This window comes from Staurois parvus, unplaced genomic scaffold (assembly GCF_062004578.1).
Source record: "Staurois parvus isolate SC_StPar_1 unplaced genomic scaffold, SC_StPar_1.0 ptg000630l, whole genome shotgun sequence".
In the NCBI taxonomy this organism is placed as follows: domain Eukaryota; kingdom Metazoa; phylum Chordata; class Amphibia; order Anura; family Ranidae; genus Staurois; species Staurois parvus.
Window position 1 is genome coordinate 186,487 of NW_028318426.1, and position 18,109 is coordinate 204,595.

The 18,109-nt window shown below is 42.7% G+C and overlaps 1 protein-coding gene across 1 annotated transcript in view; it reads left to right on the plus strand.

Annotated features, from left to right (window-relative positions):
• ARPC5L (actin related protein 2/3 complex subunit 5 like) overlaps window positions 1-8,449 on the plus strand; it is an 85,367-nt gene extending 76,918 nt beyond the window's left edge. The window contains exon 4 of the mRNA XM_089693384.1: window positions 7,533-8,449. Coding sequence (XP_089549510.1) covers window positions 7,533-7,595 — 63 coding nt within the window. The 3' untranslated portion in view covers window positions 7,596-8,449. The remainder of the gene's footprint in view (window positions 1-7,532) is intronic.
• Window positions 8,450-18,109: the final 9,660 nt, after the last annotated feature.

The following is an 18,109-nucleotide window of genomic DNA, read 5'->3' on the forward strand; positions in this document are numbered from 1 at the left end:
AATAACAGGCAAAACGTGTGTTTTTGTTTTTTTTGTTTTTTTAAATAAGTTAAAATATTCCCTCTGTTTTCAGCGGCATAAGAGCTGGGGGATGAGAAACAGCAGCACACTAATCTTCCCAGTGAAAGGCTTGCTCTATTCCTGATCATTGGAAGAGAGCAGGCTGAGTTCCCAACACAGAGAACTTACAGCAGTGTGTACTTCTGCTTAGTGTGGTCAGTTTTTAATAGGAAACCAGAGTTACTGCCAGGAACACCAGGGATTTCACACAAAGAAAGCAATACAAAGAAAAAAGGATACTTCCTCATATGAGTACAAGGTACAGCAGACACATATCAGGAATATGAAATGTTGGGTTTATGTATTCTTTAAGCTTCTCCCTCATCTGCTGTGCAGGAAAAAGGCCGAAGGTATTCCTGTCCTTCTGGTGGCCCAGATTGGCTTTGTCGACCCTAGTACGCTGACATGGTGTGGCTGATAGTAGAGATCCCCTGGCGGTTGCTTCTAAGGGAAAATCTTCTATCCCAGAGCCCAATCTTCCATCCTGATTTATCATCGCTGGCTTTGATGTCTTGGCTTTTGAAAGCCAGGTTCCGGCAGACGGGGCTGTCAGGCTCGATGATCCCAACCATACTGAAGGTCTATACATGTACCTACCAGAAGAGTTTTTATCACACTTGACAGGCTTCGGTCTTGGCTTGAGCCTTCTCAGTGGCACGGATCTTAGCCTTCTCCAATATGGCCTTGAGAGCAAGCTTGCTTTGAGTACCATTAGGGGTCAGGTGTCTGCCCTTGCGGTTGTGTTTCAACGTCCCTTGGTTTATGGTTAATTTTCTCTTGAGGGTTTCATCATGTGGCACCCCCGGTGTGTTCTCCGTTGCCACCACATGACCTGAACTTGGCTTTTGCAGTGCTTCAGAAGCTTCCCTTTAAGAAAGTTAGGGAAATTCCCTTGCTCATGCTCTCTCAGGTCACCTTTTTTTTGCCATCACTTCCGCATGTTGTGTGTTGGAGCTGGTTGGCCTTGTCCTAATAAGTCCCCTTATTTGGTCTATAAGGGGACATGTTGGTTGTCCTTCCTTTCTTCTGAAAGTGATATCGATTTTTTTTTTTATCCAAATGAGAACATTGTCCCACCTTTACTGTGTCCACATCCTGAGGAGGTTGCGCTGCACTCCTTGGACATGGTCTGGGTGGTTTGTGTCTTCCTGTGCACTACGGCTTCCTTCAGAGGTCAGATTCTTTTTTGTGATTACAGATGGGCCGCATAAAGGCCTGTCAGCCTCCTCTGCCTCCGTTTCTAAATGGATATGGCAGAAGGCAGTTCAGGCTTATTCCATTAAGGGTTGGGCTCCTCCCTTCCTGGTTACAGCACACTCTACAGAGCACTTAGTGCCTCTTGGTTCATATGGATGTCATATTGGCCTGGCAAATAAAAGTGGCTGGAAGCTAGCCACTCGAAGATGTCAGTGGCCACCATGGAGCCCGGGGCGCTGCATTGCTAGAAACAAAGTGAATACAGTTCATCTTTAAGTGTGCGAGCCACCTACCCCTTACACGCACACACACTCACACACATACATACACACACACACACTCTATTACCATTCCATTCGGACTTAGTATTGCACCCATTAAATTATTCTGTATTATGGAAGCTGTTATATTTTCCCTTTTGTTTATTAATGTGTGCTATTTTTTTTTTTTTTTGCAATACTCACCATCAATATGGAGCTATCCCCATGCAGAACCTTTTGTTCACCAGAAGGTCCAATCGTCTGGATTGACCTGCACCCAGCGCCACTCAGTGTCACTCAACCCAGACAACTAAGAAACGAGTGCGAGTGTAGCACATCATAGGCATGCATTCAGAGCACAGTGTTTTGCACTCACAATTTGTATCTTGAAGGACCGCTGAACTTCAAGAGAATTCTGAAGAGGATTCAGCGAGTCACATGACTGTAAAATGTAACTGCTTTCAGGGTCCTCTGGAGGTGGAGAGGGGCATGAAGAGTTGGGCTATAAATGAACCTGTAATTTCCTCCAAAGTATATAAAAACTAGTAAAGTACAGTCACAGCAACTCTTCCAAAAAAAAAATTAAAAATAGGACGTATACTTTGTGCACTTGTGTATCTATACTCATTGCATAGTTAACTAAATTTCATTGTGAGAAGTAAACTATTGCTCTCACATTTAATAATAGAAAGTGAGCTTATGGGAACCCAAGGCCATACTTAGGCTTCTTTCATGCAGAACAGCTGGCAGTCCAATCCGTTTACATGTTTGATGATGTTGCCCCTTTGTTAGCCTTAAGGATGTATCTAATAGCCACATTAAATACAGTGTGCTGCATGACATTTTCATTATGTTCAGAGTGAATACTGTGGAATAGAGCAAGCGGACTAGACCACCAGCTTCAAACCACGTAAGGAGATGTCTAAGCTAAATAAAATTGTTTTTGCAATGAGTCCATCTCTTTCCTAGTGGTTTATAGGATTTGCTGCTGGAAGGGGAAACCTAGCAATATGGGACAAACACAGTGTAAAAACATTGTAATGATAGTTCTTTTTTAATAGTAGTAGTTCATTAATTTGGGTTTTAAACCTTCCAATACACCAGTAATACTAAAACCTGTATTATATTGTATTATGTGTAAGTTGTTATTGGTGTTAGGTCTAGAGAAAAACTAATTTTCCGAATCATTTTTCAAGGCAGCGTTCTGCCCATATAATAAAGGAAACAGAGGTTAGAAACTACCTTTTTTGGTGTTAGATGGGGCTCCATTTGCTATTGTGAGTCCTATGGAGTTTTCCCCACGTGTTTTACTTTACTTAAGGTGTATTTTGGTCCCACAGACATCCTCTCTCATGCAGAGGGGATGGAGCTCTCTCCCTCCTTTGTGTTCAGAGAGAGCCAGCACTGCCTGGAATATATAGCCTCTTGAGATACCTCGCTGGTACGCAGCACGTCCTCCAGAAGGGGCGGGTCTTCAGGTCAGGCTTTTTGGCTGCATTATTTTTGGTGTTTGAAACACAGGCAATTGGCAGAACCGTGCTGGTGCCTTGGATTCTGGCGCAATTCAACAGAGTTTTGAAAGCTGGAACCAAATATAGACACATGCCTCTTTTTGTGCTGTGTACATATTGTTTGAGTCTGGAAATGTAGTAGTGACAACGGTGGCAGCAGAAGTCTTAGTGGTGTTCCTTGTCTGGCCATGACTCATGACTGTTATGTGTTTCTTTGCAGGCCAGATACATGGAAAATAGTAAACCATCTCCTGGTAAAAGGAGATGTGCAACATGTAACACTACAGTGTGAGAATCTAGGAGAAAGCCTTTGTGAGTCTTGTATGAATAGCCTAAATTAGGATCAGTATTCTAATTTTATAAGGTTCTCCTTTGTACCATTAAAGAGGAACTCTCTGCCATGTTCTAGTTTTTTTCTATTCACTTTGCAGAATATTTCACACCTTAACCAGTCTGCAATTATTCCGTAATCATCAGCTTCTAAGTCGCAGGGTATGGGTATACCTGTCAAAACCAGGCAACCGCTGCCCCCCCCCAGAGAAAAAAAAAAAAGTTCTAAACCTAAAGAAGAGGAGGGAAGATGCATAAAAGCCTTCTGGAGTATTTCTGGCCTCAGCTGACAGTTTGTGTATTGTACCGGAGGGCTTTCTGGGGAGGATGTAAAGGGGTACCACTGCTGTTACTATGTCTGCGTTGTTACAAACTGTCATGGCTGAATTCTGAACAGCACGGTGTCCTTGCCCTTTTGCACAGCCTTGTACACATTTCCATTACAGGCAGGGCCAAACTGCAGCATGTCATTGTTGTGTGCCAGTGATACCAGAACTGTCATGCCTTGAATAGCAGTAGCAACATGGCTGTGGAATCACTGTCACTCAAGTCATGTGACTGCCTCGCTCTTTCCAGGCTATGCATGGTCTGAATGTTGGGAGGGGAGTATACTTAGATGACCTCCTGTTGAGAATATAGTCAGCAGGGGCTTTGAAGGAGAAATTGGTCCCGTCTCTGGACAAACTGATTCAATTGATTAAGTTGATGCCAAAGACTAGGCTATCCCTGTCTTGGTGGTCCCACGATCTGGCGATGGAATCTGGGAAGTTGTTTCTTCCCGTAATCTGCAAAATTCTGGTGATGGCCACCAACCTGTTGTGTTGGGAGGGACCAAGCCACAGTGCATCAGCTTTATATAGCCAGTAAATACGCCTCTAGCCTTGCAGTCAATGACAGTGGGGTTCTCCACAGGAGCTGCTGTCATTCAATGCTAATATCCTCCCCATTGAAAATGTTAAACATTATGAAGGTAAAAGCACACATTGTTAGAGAAATGTATTATGAAGGCTTCAATGTGCTTTTTTGTTTTGGGGTTTACAACTGCTTTAATTGCTATAAATTGTATTAGCTTTAACTAACTTTTAACTGCTTTAATCCCTCAGAAACCCAGGACAGTGTTTAGTGCACAGCCTGACAATTGTTCATGAGCTTTTGATGTTGATTACCTCACAAAGGTACAAATGAGTTTCCAAAATGGTAGAAACCCTTTGCTTTGTGGCTTGCATTTTTTTTTCTTGTCCATTGAGAGACACAGGAAGCCTTAAACCTTCAATTATACTGTGCCTACAGGAACAAAAGGGTGGACATCTTTTTTTCAGGACTGCTGTTTTAATGACTACGTATAATTTCTTCTAGAAACTTCCTTCTTCAGTGAACACTCTTCTCTAGAAAGCTGCTAGTAGTTCTGTGCATTAATTCACAGCTATCCCACCTTTAGCCTGACTTTTAAACTGTTTTGTAATTGGACCCCAATTGACTGGACATTGTGGGTTGAGCCTGAAAGTCACCCCCAGGCACTGGTCTCTGCTTGAGTGCTTTTTAAACTGGTTCTGGCTATGTCAGTTTTGGAGTTCAGGTCCAGAAGCACTGGCTGTGTTTCTGTGCTTGCCCTGTCTCTGAAGCCTCACTTTGTTAATAGGCCATTTGAGTCTGGCATTAGGAGTTTCCTTTATTTTGTTGGTTAAAGGGCACCAAAGTCTGTTTCCCACCAGCTTTGTCATGGAAGGGGGTTGTCACTGTGGGAAATGGCGCTGAAGTCATTCCACTGGGTGGAGTGTCATGTGTGCATACTTAGTGCTCTTTCCTACCAAACAGCATCAAGGAAGCATTCTGCTGCTTCAACTGCAAAGAGAGAACTTCAATCTCGCATCCATTTCTCCTGCCCCCTATAGTGACTTTGGTCACCGTCAACTGTCTAACCCTCCTGTTGTAAACCTTTTCATCTGCTACCAGCTGTCCAGAGTTTGTGAGTACTTCAAGCCTGTGACTGCAATATGTCTCATTGTAGATACAGGAAATGAGGAGGGGGCACTGTACCTGTAGCTCTCAGCATGCTCTCCACTAACCTGTTGGAAACTACTTGAAACATGCCCCCTGATATTGGCAATGTCTGTAGCCTGAAATCTTGCTGCCCTCTGATATTAGTATCATCCCTCCTGGGAGCCCTCTTTGGCTTCATCAGGTGTGGCTGGGTCCTCTGCACTCTCAGCTGAAGTTTTTACTATGGTCATGCAAGAATTACCCAGTTGTTTTCCAACTTTGTTAGCAGGGGCTGCAAGCACATAATGTTACTCTCTTCAAGTTCAGGATCTGATTCAGCTGCAGCCTTAGCGGAGTCTGAGCCATTGGCCTCAGAGGCTCTGATACCAAGTTGCTCAAGTATCTAACTGATGAGCTTTCTCCTGAGAAGTCAGACCACTGCTATTACTCACGAGTTAAAGGATACAGTTACAGTTCTTATTGATGTGGCACACACACCCCTGTAACTAGAGGATCAGCCTATTACTTCTGTGAGTGCTGTTTTAGGTCTTGGGTCTTATAGGACCCCTAATGCTGAAAATACTTTCCTCTTGCACCTGCTTTTCTAGTTATCTTGGATGTCAAGGCTCTAAATGTTTGCATTTGGCACTAAAAATTCTGGATGAAATCTACCACACCAATATTTACTGCATTTTACTATACGGTCTCTGCCTTACTACTTCATGGCTCTTCATTCGGCTTGTCTTCTGAACCTCAGGTGTTGGCCCTGTTGTGCTTTCAGGATTTTAGCATTGTGATATGCTTAAATGACCTCCTGTTGAGTGAACAGTCAGCAAGGGCTTTGGAGGAGAAATTGGTCTTATCTCTGGACAAATTGATTTGGTTGATGCCAAGGACAAGGCTATCCCTGCCTTAGTGGCCGCAGGATCTGGCATTGAAGTCGGGGAAGTTGTTTCTTCCCGTGTTTTGCAAAATGCTGGTGACGGACACCAGCCTGTTGTGTTTGGGAGGGAGTCCTTGGTCCCTTGTCGGTTCAGTATACTTCATTATCGATGAAATCTGTCTCCTGATCAGCATCTCTGAACTTTGGGCAATACAGCTGTCCATTTAATCAAAGACCACCTGCTTGACTTCCAGTCTGACAATGCCACATTAGTGGCATTCATCAGTCAATCAGGGAGGATCAAGAAGTCCCAATGCGGCAAGAGAGGCAGAGCAGATTCTGCCCATGGTAGAATTTCAAGTTCCAGGCTTATCAGACATTTATATTCCCAGTATAGACAACTGGCAGCAAATTCACCAGGCAACATTTGAGATGAAGGGTATTTCAGTGAATACCCTAGGAGGAGGAAGAAAGAGAGTGATGTGAGGGGTGAAAGGGAGAAAGCAAGCAGACAGCAGTAAAAATTACAGAATTTTAGAAATTAATGGACATTTAGCAATCCTGATTGCCTTTTTGCCCAGGGCCCAGGACTCATTCCACCATTTCTAAGACATGTTATTGTTCTTTAAGAATCTGGCTTAACCCCTTTCCAATTAATGTTCACTGCACTAGTGCAATTAATGCCTTTTGAGCTTTTTGCATCTGACCCGTTCCCCTGGTTTGCAAGGCAGACCCTTCTCTTTTGGTCACACGTTCTCAAAGTTCTGATGCTAGTTTTGGGCAAATGATTTTTTAGCTAGATCTATGAGCTGTAAGAAGGCTTTGCTTTCTGTTTTTTCTTTTGGGTCTCTTAGCCATTGTTGGCTGTGTTGGTCATATCTCAGCTGGACTGCTTTTGGATGTCCTGGAGGTTTATGACTTTCTGTGTTCCTCAATGAATGAGAAATAAAATGAGATTTTTGTACTCACCGTAAAATATTGTTCTTGGAATTCATTTAGAGACGCAGGTGCTACCCCCAGTGTTTGATCATGGCCTTTGTACTGCTTGCTACAAAACTGAGGTTTGCTAGCAGTAGGAGTGGATACAGTATGGTGTGGTCTACAGTTTTCTTTGTTGGCCAATGTCCCATCCTACTGTAGCCTGCAGTATAACCTAGGGTTTCAGAAATCCAATGTCCCTCAATGGACTCCAAGAAAAAGGGTTTAATGGTGAGTATAAAAAAAAAAACATTTTAAACTAGTTTGTTTTCTTACTGAAGGAATTAAGTGTTCTTGTTTCTGATCCATATGTTTCTTTTTATCTTTCCACAGGCATTAGTAATAGGAGGCCTTGGTTCAATAGTCCGAGTTCTGACCTCACGAAAAACTGTGTAAAAGACTGTATTAGCTGAATTCAGAATGACCTGTTCCAGGGCTCCAGCACAGTGAAGGAAGAGCGGATGCAGAGGCCCACCTGTCTGCAGAGTGCTATATATTAAAACTGTTTTGGAAAATTTAATTGGGAATGCTTCTTATTACTGACTGGGGACAAGACATGAATGTATGTTTGTTAAATGGGGTATATTTTGTTCCAAGCACCAGTCCTCTTTGGTAAAGTGAGGCTGCATTGACTGACGAAGATGAGGCAGTAGAGTTGGGGGGGTAATGGTGACATATTATGGCCAGATAATGGCTAAGAAACGGCCACCATAACAGACGAGTATAGAGCTGCAACCAAGTGACTTTATCTTTTCCTCCAACCAGTGTGGCCCTGCTCAGTGATGTTCAAATTGAAATCTAGCCTCTTCTGCCAACATAAGAATTCCCAGTTAAATCAATTATGATTAAGGAACAGAACTGACCTATTCCAATGCAATGGGACTGGTAGCTTTTTTGTTAACTTGTACATAAATGATTTTAGGAGTTTGTTGATTTTGGTCTTACTTGAAAAAAATGGCCTTAACTTTGTGTGTTGCCAGAGTGGCTAGCAACACAATCGTTTTCCAGGTGATGCCATCTACTCTGGTACTCTCAGGATTAAGGCCTGTAGTGGTTGAGGAATCAGATATGTTTTGTGCTGTTTCTGAATTAAAGCTGCAGTATCGCTGGGAAGGGGGGCAGTTTGGGGTTCTTTGTCCTGAGCGTGATGTTTTGGAGAAAGATGCCCACTCTTCTGTAGTGCCCACTGTTCTTATGATACCTGTAAACTTTATTAAACTGACAGCTTCCATAAGTGAAGTGCAAAAACACTTGTGTTCTATCTTTGTCTTATTGGCTAGCATATCTTTGTATTTTTTTGCTAATTTGAATTCTGTATTCCTAAATGTTTGTTCTTTGATTCTTAGGTTGTGCACACATTGTCAGATTTTGGAGAAAAATGGCAGTAGAGAACAGAATAAGAAAGCATAGTAGACTGTTCAAACTTGAGAGAAAGATGTTGCAAATATGTTTCGCTTAACCATGCTTTGATTACTCCTTCATGCTACATTGCACCCAAATGAAATTTTTATCATTTTTTCACACAAATAGAGCTTTCTTTTGGTGGTATTTACTTACCACTGGGTTTTTCTATTTTTTGCGATATAAGTAAAAAAAAGATCGAAATTTAGGAAAAAAATATTTTCTACTTTGTTTTAAACAAATATCCAATAAAATCAAATTTTGCCATAAATTTAGGCCAGAATGTATTCTGCTACGTGTCTTTGATAGAACAAATCCTAATAAATATATGATAATTGGTTTGTGTGAAAGTTATAGTATCTACAAGCTAGGTTACGTATTATTGAAAATTGATCAGTCCTGATGTACTGTCTGCCTATCTCATTTCTTGAGGCCCTAAAATGTCAGGACAGTAAAATATCCTCTGACCCCTTTTTGCAAAGTAGACAGTCCAAGGTATTTAGTAAGAGACATGGTGAATTTTTTGAAGTTGTAATTTTTTTTTTCCTTACAGTTGTTTGGAAAATGAGGAAATCATTTTTTTTCCCTACAAAATTGTCATATTACATTATTTTTCATGCACAGAATAGGCATACTTGCAATTACACACCAAAATACATTCTGCTACACCTCCTGAGTATGGCGATACCAAATGTTAGACTTTTCTACAGCCTAGCCTCATACAGAGGCCCAAATTCTGAGTAGCACCTTCAGGTGTTCCAGGGGCATAAATTACACATCTAAATTCCTGACTACCTATCACATTTTTGAAGGACCTGAAGCACCGGAACAATGGAAACACCCACAAAATGACCACATTTTGGAAAGCAAACACCCCAGTGTATATTCTGTGAGGCACATTGAGTCTTTTGAACATGTCATATTTTGCCCAAGTTTTTAGAAAATGTAGAAGGAAAATGTAAACGTATTTTTTTTTTTTTTTACACAAAGTTGTCAATTTATAAAATATTTCTAACACACAGCATGTACATACCACAAATTACACACCAAAATACATTCTGCTATTTGAGTACATTCTGGTTATTGAGTAAGGCGATACCACATGTGAAAGACTTTTCCACAGCCTTGCCACATCCAGAGGTCCAACATCTAAGTAGCCCCTTCAAGCTTCTAACGCATAGCATGTACATACCAAGAATTACACCTCAAAATACATTCTGCTGGGCAAAGGATATAAAATAAAGATTACCTTTGGTATTAGTAATGCAGTTGTCCACAGAAGAAAGCATTGGTCCAGGCAGCAGGCAGGGATGTGATTAGTGACAGCAAATTGAATCGTCCAGACAGTAATATTGTCCATAGTCAGTACAGGCAGCAGGAATATATATTGCTAGCACAGCCAAATCATTGGTACAGGCAGCAGGCAGAAACGTGCTCAGTGCAGCCAAAGTATTGACCCTGGCAGTAGGCTGGAACATGGTCAAGAAGGCAGTACAGGTAGCAGGCGGAGGTGTAGTCATTTCAAGTGGCAGGCAGGCAGAGGCATGGTTGATTAACAGGCCAGGGTCAGATGGCAGCAGGCAGAAACATCAGGCTTAGGAACTCGGTAAGGTAAGACCTGGACACGGGTGGGGGCTTCTTCCCACCCAAATCTCTTTGAAGCCTCTGGTCTGCAGACACTAATCCGAGAATTACAAAACCCAGAGAAAGCCAAAAGCTTAGTTTTCTCCACTTGGAAAACCTATTCTGGGGTCTCTCACATACACGAGACCCCTGTGTTGTCTTGAATCCCACTAATACAGTGGCAGTGCAAAAGATCAGTTCAGGCGGCAGGAAAAAGCACAGTCTATTAACAGTCCGAGGTCAATTCATGTGAAAGGCAGAAACTTGGTTGATCATTCAAGCAGCAAGCAGAGGCATCATTAATAAACAGTCCAGGTTCAGTTCAGGTGGCAAGCAGAGGCATTGTCTTTAAACAGTCTAGGTCATACAAGGAAATAACAGATAGCGAACATGGAAAAATATCTTCACTTCACATATACTTGTAGTGATGTGTGATAGACTCTCCAATACAGAGGCCTGGCTGGGAGGGACATTAGAGACAGTAGTATCGGGTGTTGCAGCAAATTCCGTTACTGGAAAATACAAGACATTTTCTTTGTGGTTTGCGGCCTGTTTGGGTAACAGAGAGGATATCGGGGAAATACCTTTCATGGAGTCTGGTTTTATGGAGCAAATTTGTTCGGAGGCATGGCCATGTGGATAGAGAAGAGCTAACAATGTCCTCTTGATATTATTATTATTACATCGAGTTTATATAGCGCCAAAGGGTTTGCTCAGCGCTGTACAATAGAGGGGGGGACAATACATGAAACAGTACAGCAACTACAAACAGCACACGAGGGGTTAGAGGGCCCTACTCTTTCGAGCTTACAATCTAGAAGGGAGGGGGTAGTGGTACAGGAGGAAATGGCTGTGGGGGATCGAGTGGTGGGAGGAATGAAGGAGAATGGCTGTTAGGTGAGGGTGGGGTAGGCTTCCCTGAAGAGGTGGGTTTTCAGGGAGCTCCTGAAGGTGAGAAGGGAAGGTGACAGTCTGATGGATTAGGGTAGTGAGTTCCAGAGGATGGGGGAGGACCTGGAGAAGTCTTGCAGTCGTGCGTGGGAGGAGGAGACCAGGGAGCAAGATAGAAGTAGGTCCTGTGAAGAGCGAAGGGTACGGGTAGGGTGGTACCTGGGAATCAGGTTGGTGAGGTAGTTAGGGGCAGTGTTGTGAATGTCTTTGTAGGTCCGAGTGAGTAGTTTGAATTTGATGCATTGGGCAATAGGGAGCCAGTGGAGGGATAGGCAGAGGGGGGTGGCAGAGGTGGAGCGGTTGGTAAGGTGGATGAGTCTAGCCGCTGAGTTCAGGATGGTCTGAAGCAGGGAGAGCCTGCACTGGGGTAGGCCGGTGAGGGGGGAGTTGCAGTAGTCAAGGCGTGAGATAATCAGGGAGTGAACGAGTAGCTTAGTGGTGTCTGGGGTAAGGAAGGAGCGTATCTTGGCGATGTTGCGGAGGTGGAGCCTGCATGTGTTTGTAAGTGATTTGACATGAGGTTGGAAGGAAAGGTTTGAGTCCAGAATGATGCCAAGGACTTTGGCTTGCGGGGCGGGATTGATGGTGGTGTTGTTGGTAGTGATGGATAGGATGGGGGGGGGGGCGCGGGCAGGGGGAAAGACGAGAAGCTCGGTTTTGGAGGGGTTAAGCTTGAGGAAATGGAGCGACATCCAGTCTGAGATGTCGTTTAGGAGGTGAGTGATGCGGGCGGAGAATGTGGGGGTGAGGTGAGAGGTGGAGAGGTAAATTTGAGTGTCATCAGCGTAGAGGTGGTAGTTGAAGCCGTGGGAGTGTATGAGTTTGCCAAGGGAGGAGGTGTAGATGGAGAAGAGAAGGGGTCCAAGGATATTTCAGGTGGGTTAGGGATGTTTGTGTGCACTTAGAAAAGATGACATACTAAATGTATAGGGCTAACTGAAACAAGTAGATGGTGACCTATTTATACCAATAGATTGATCTAGTAGCTAAATAGGGCTGTAATATCAGGTCGTTCATATCCATGCCCCCCCCCCATGACCTGGTTATAGTCCTGTATGCATTTTGGTTTCAGGACGGGACCTTGTCTTGTTCCATCGGATACATTTGGAATTCTTTTCATTCAGAAAGGATATTGACATCTTTTATCTCTCCACTTAGGGCTAGTATCTTTTTATTCCTCAACCTGGCAAACTCCTCCCCATCTTAGTTTTGTGGTGACCAATCTTTGTGGAAAGCCCTTGTGGTTGGTCCGTGCAGTCCCACAGGTCACGGTTTGCTTTAGATAGAGATGGCCGAATAGTGCGAGACTTGGGTAGAAATTATTTACATATTCAGTAGATGGTAACCCTTCTTGAACAGCAGTTCTATAAGTTGCCAAACAATTTTGCCACTTGTCCTCATATAGGTAGGGCATCCAGAGAGGTCTAGCTGGCTGTCTTTTACCTCATAAATTTTGATGTTATTGGCATATCCCATGACCCTGTTGCATACCTTGTAGAGGTTTACCCCATATTTGGCCCATTTATTAGGCATGTACTGTTTAATGCCAAGCCTTCCATGAAGTGGACTAGGGATTCATCCACACAAATAATTTTGTCAAGAGTAAACATGTCCTTGAACATACTGCAAAAATGTTGATTAGTGGCCGAATTTTGAACAGTTTGTCTTAATCAGGATGATTATGAGGGCAGTGGGTATTATTGAAATGTAAAAATGTCATTATATCGTAGCGTGTTCTGGGCATACAAGAAGAATAGATTGGCGTATGATGTATAGGTTGGATAGAACAGTAGGCATAGACTTCATTATTTATTTTTGTCAGTCCCATATTCAATGCAAGTCCAAGAAATAAATTCCTCCATGTTGAGGGGTTTCCACACAAATGAGCGGTCATATGATGAATTAGGATTGCTGGCAATATATTGGCTGGCGTATAGAGTGCACTGATCCAAAAAGTAATTTTAGCAGATCATCAGTAAAATATAAAAAGAGGTAACATTTTCTGTTTGTATCGGAGGGCCTGATAGTGCTTTTAAAAGGGGGAATTTCACACTTGCATACTGTGACCGATGTGGATTTGACAGCGGTACACTGTGACAGATGTGGATCACTGGTACGCTGTGATTGATGGTGATCACTGGTACGCTGTGACAGATGCGGTTGATCACTGGTGGGTTGTGTGTAAGGTGAAGCAGAGCTAATCAACTGACAGGTGGCTGTGTTTACATTACATGATGGCTGTGACTGGACACAACCATCATGTAATCAGAAGAACCAATCACAGAGCCCTCTTGCTCAGCGGTGATGCGCTGTGTCCAGGGAACACAAGCACACTGGGAATGCACAGCCACGTTCTGAGGCATCACTCTCATGCCTCTTGAGAATGTCAGGAAGATGAAATGCCACGTTGGGGCGTAGCAGGAAGGTACGTCATCCTACACAGCAAACAAACCAGAAGTGGTTAATGCAGGAGAAGGTGACGGTGAAGGAGCCTAGAACCAGATCCATGTTATCCCTATGCTTATGATGTAACATGCATTTTTATCCTGGAGTAAGGGTATTCATCTGACAATGTGAGTGGGCATTCTGGAAGTGTTTTGTAATAAATAAAAGGTTTTAAAGATTTCAAACTATGGTAATCCTCCATCTCTCCCTACATGTTGTGTGAGACATTTAAAAGGAAGGAGTACAGCTAGGCCCAAGAAGAAGGCTGATGATGGTTATCCATTATTATTATTATACAGGATTTGTATAGTGCCAACAGTTTGCTCAGTGCTTTACAATATAACAGGAGACAATACAGTTCAATACAAGAGGGATTTGAGGGCCCTGCTCCTTGGAGCTTACAATCTAGGAGGGAGGGGCTAGTGGTACAAAAGGTAGTAACTGTGGGAGATGGACTGGTTGGAAGAGTAGAAGTTTCCAGTATTAGCTGAGGGCAGGATAGGCTTCCCTGAAGAGAGGTTTTCAGAGTTCGCCTAAAAGTGAGCAGAGTAGGCGATAGTCTAATAAATTGGGGTAGAGAGTTCCAGAGGATGATGGAAGCTCTGGAGACGAGCATGGGAGGAGGAGACAAGGGAGCTAGAGAGTAGGAGGTCTTGCGAGGAGCGGAGAGTACGGTTTGGGTGATCCATGTAACTAAGTGCTGTATGACTCACCTGTGATAGGTAGTCATATAAATCTGGTGAGTGTTCTGTGTTTTATGGTTGAGGATTTTGAGAACACTATGGCACTGATTGTTGGAAATGGAGCACTTTCTTGAGCATGGACACTTTAATAAGTTTGAATGCATTTTGCATTATCCTATGAATACGTGGAAGCTTGTGGACACTATATGCACAGAGAGACTTTATTGATGCACAAAGGACATTATTGAATTGTGTTTTTCATTTTTATTTGAGTATATGAGCATTTCAGAGAATATGCTTGTTTATTGCACATGTTTAAACAAAAACCAATAGCGTTGTATAAAGGAGTATACAGTGGGGCAAAAAAGTATTTAGTCAGCCACCAATTGTGCAAGTTCTCCCACTTAAAAAGATGAGAGAGGCCTGTAATTGGCATCATAGGTAGACCTCAACTTTGAGAGACAAAATGAGAAAAAAAATACAGACAATCACATTGGCTGATTTGGAAAGAATTTATTTGCAAATTATGGTGGAAAATAAGTATTTGGTCAATATCAAAAGTTCATCTCAATACTTTGTTATATATCCTTTGTTGGCAATGACAGATGTCAAACATTTCCTGTAAGTCTTCACAAGGTTGGCACACACTGTTGCTGGTATGTTGGCCCATTCCTCCATGCAGATCTCTAGAGCAGTGATGTTTTGGGGCTGTCGCTGGGCAACACGGACTTTCAACTCCCTCCAAAGGTTTTCTATGGGGTTGAGATCTGGAGACTGGCTAGGCCACTCCAGGACCTTGAAATGCTTCTTACGAAGCCAATCCTTCGTTGCCTGGGCGGTATGTTTGGGATCATTGTCATGTTGGAAGACCCAGCCATGTTTCATCTTCAATGCCCTTGCTGATGGAAGGAGGTTTGCACTCAAAATCTCATGAGACGTGGCCCCATTCATTCTGTCCTGTACATGGATCAATCGTTCTGGTACCTTTGCGGAGAAACAGCTCCAAAGCATGATGTTGCCACCCCCATGCTTCACAGTAGGTATGGTGTTCTTTGGATGCAACTCAGCATTCTCTCTCCTCCAAACACGACGAGTTGTGTTTCTACCAAACAGTTCTATTTTTGTTTCATCTGACCATATGACATTCTCCCAATCCTCTTCTGGATCATCCAAATGCTCTCTAGCAAACTTCAGACAGGCCCGGACATGTACTGGCTTAAGCAAGGGGACACGTCCGGCACTGCAGGATCTGAGTCCCTGGCGGCGTAGTGTGTTACTGATGGTAGCCTTTGTTACGTTGGTCCCAGCTCTCTGCAGGTCATTCACTAGGTCCCCCCGTGCGGTCCTGGGATTTTTGCTCACCGTTCTTGTAATCATTTTGACCCCACGGGGTGAGATCTTGCGTGGGGCCCCAGATCGAGGGAGATTATCAGTGGTCTTGTATGTCTTCCATTTTCTAATTATTGCTCCCACAGTTGATTTGTTCACACCAGGCTGCTTGCCTATTGCAGATTCAGTCCTCCCAGCCTGGTGCAGGTCTACAATTTTGTTTCTGGTGTCCTTCGACAGCTCTTTGGTCTTCACCATAGTGGAGTTTGGAGTGTGACTGAGGTTGTGGACAGGTGCCATTGATACAGGTAATGAGTGCAGGACAGAGGAGCCTCTTAAAGAAGAAGGTACAGGTCTGTGAGAGCCAGAAAGCTTGCTTGTTTGTAGGTGACCAAATACTTATTTTCCACCATAATTTGCAAATACATTCTTTCCAAATCAGCCAATGTGATTGTCTGGATTTTTTTTCTCATTTTGTCTCTCATAGTTGAAGTCTACCTATGATGCCAATTACAGGCCCCTCTCATCTTTCTAAGTGGGAGAACTTGCACAATTGGTGGCTGACTAAATACTTTTTTGCCCCACTGTATATAAGGGCTGATATGATTAGTATAACACTTGGTACAGCAGCTGTGGTGAATTAAAAGGGTCACATCTAAAGTGCTGGATCACATTATTTAAATCCACTTTTGTGGGGAAAAAAAATGATAGCGTATACAATTGCTACACAAGTCATATTGTAATTTAATGTTATAAAATATTATCTTTCCTTTTCAATATGTTGGTGTACAGAATGCCCCCAGAAATGTCATTTTCTGCTTGTGTGATTGGCTTACTCACTTTCGCAGAAGTCTACACTAAGATACAAGTCAGATTTTGAGCATCCCCTGCAACAAAGATGTCATTTTTAGTGAGATACTCACAAAGTGAAATCACGTCCAAATGGATGCAGATCCTGCCACTTTCCTCATTACAGCCCTGAAGATACAGCAGCTGCTTGATATTTATAAAGTCACTCCCATTCATACTCATTTTGCACACTGACATAAACAGCTATTTCTTCAGAATAACAAAAGGTTGAAATCTGCAACACATTTTGTTAAAATCCTTGCAATGTACGTTGATCACCCAGAGGGTAAAGTGCAGTTACCTTTAATCATACAGTACAGGTTAAAGAGCTTTTATTTATAGATAGTGGATTATATGCAGGCTGCCTTTAGGTGATTAGACACTTTAAAAAAAAAAACAAAAAACTTGCTGGTACATGATCACATAACCCAACCCACTCTGTGAAACTCCAGTTTTTTGCAAATGTCCTTGGGTGATGGGACATTTTTTTTTTTTTTACTTTTTAATTGTTCCTTTTTTTACCTTCTCACACTTTTATCAAATCTGATTGCCTAATGTTCTGGGCTATCCTGTCCTATAGACCTATTGCTCTGATCTGTCATAAACCCTCATCATTGACTGTCAGTGTTGTGTACACTGAGCTGAACAGGCAGAGCTCAGCTCAGATTTGCTGTGACAATGTGACTCGTGTGGGAGTGAGATTATCATGGCCCTGTCAACCAAGCGGCCAAAGAGTTGGAACCCAAATAGAAGACCAGAAGAAGGTGGCCCATTGGGAGCCCTCACAGCCCAGCACTGGAGGGGATCACTAGCCAGGTAAATCTGCCATAATGTGTTGTTCTTCATGCAGTGGTTTATTTGCATTTTAATTCTTTTGCTACCAGCAATGTGTGGCTTACAGTGGCAGATAATCGCTTTCAGCTGGCCATCTTAGTAAGCCTTCCATCTCTTGCATTCCCCATTCTGCTTCAGCAACTTTGAACTTAAAGTTGTTCAGCAAACTCTTCTGAATACAAGAATAGCTATGATCAGCAGCTCACAAGCCACTGATTGCAGCTTTTCATCTAAATTAAAAAAAGTTTTTTTAATGTCAAGAAAGAGTGTCAGAAAAGGCTTGGTCTTCAAGTGGTTGGAGGAGTGGGTGATATGTGGCATAATCTTCTAATGTTGGCCCTGAAATGCCAGAATAGTAGAAGCCCCCTCCCCAAAATGATCCCTTTTTGGAACGTAGACACTTCAAGGTATTTGCTAAGAGGCATGGTGAGTTTTTTGCAGATCTCATTTGTTGCCACAAGTTTTTGAAAAAGAAAATGTAAAGGTACAGTATGTTTATATTTTTTAAAACTCTGTGACAAAAAATTATATCTGCAAAATACTCACCATGCTTCTTATCAAATTCCTTGGGGTGTCTACTTTCCAAAAAGGGGTCATTTGGGGGGGGGGATTTACTATCCTGGCATTAGGTAATAGGTAGTGAAGTGGCATGAGGAAATATGCCCTTTGAAAGCCTGAAGGTGGTCATTGGATTTTGGGGTCTGTATGTGGCTAGGCTGCTAAAAAAGTGAGCAATCTAGCATTAAACTGACAACTTTGTGTTAAAAATAAAAAATGTTTTGTCATTTTCTAAAA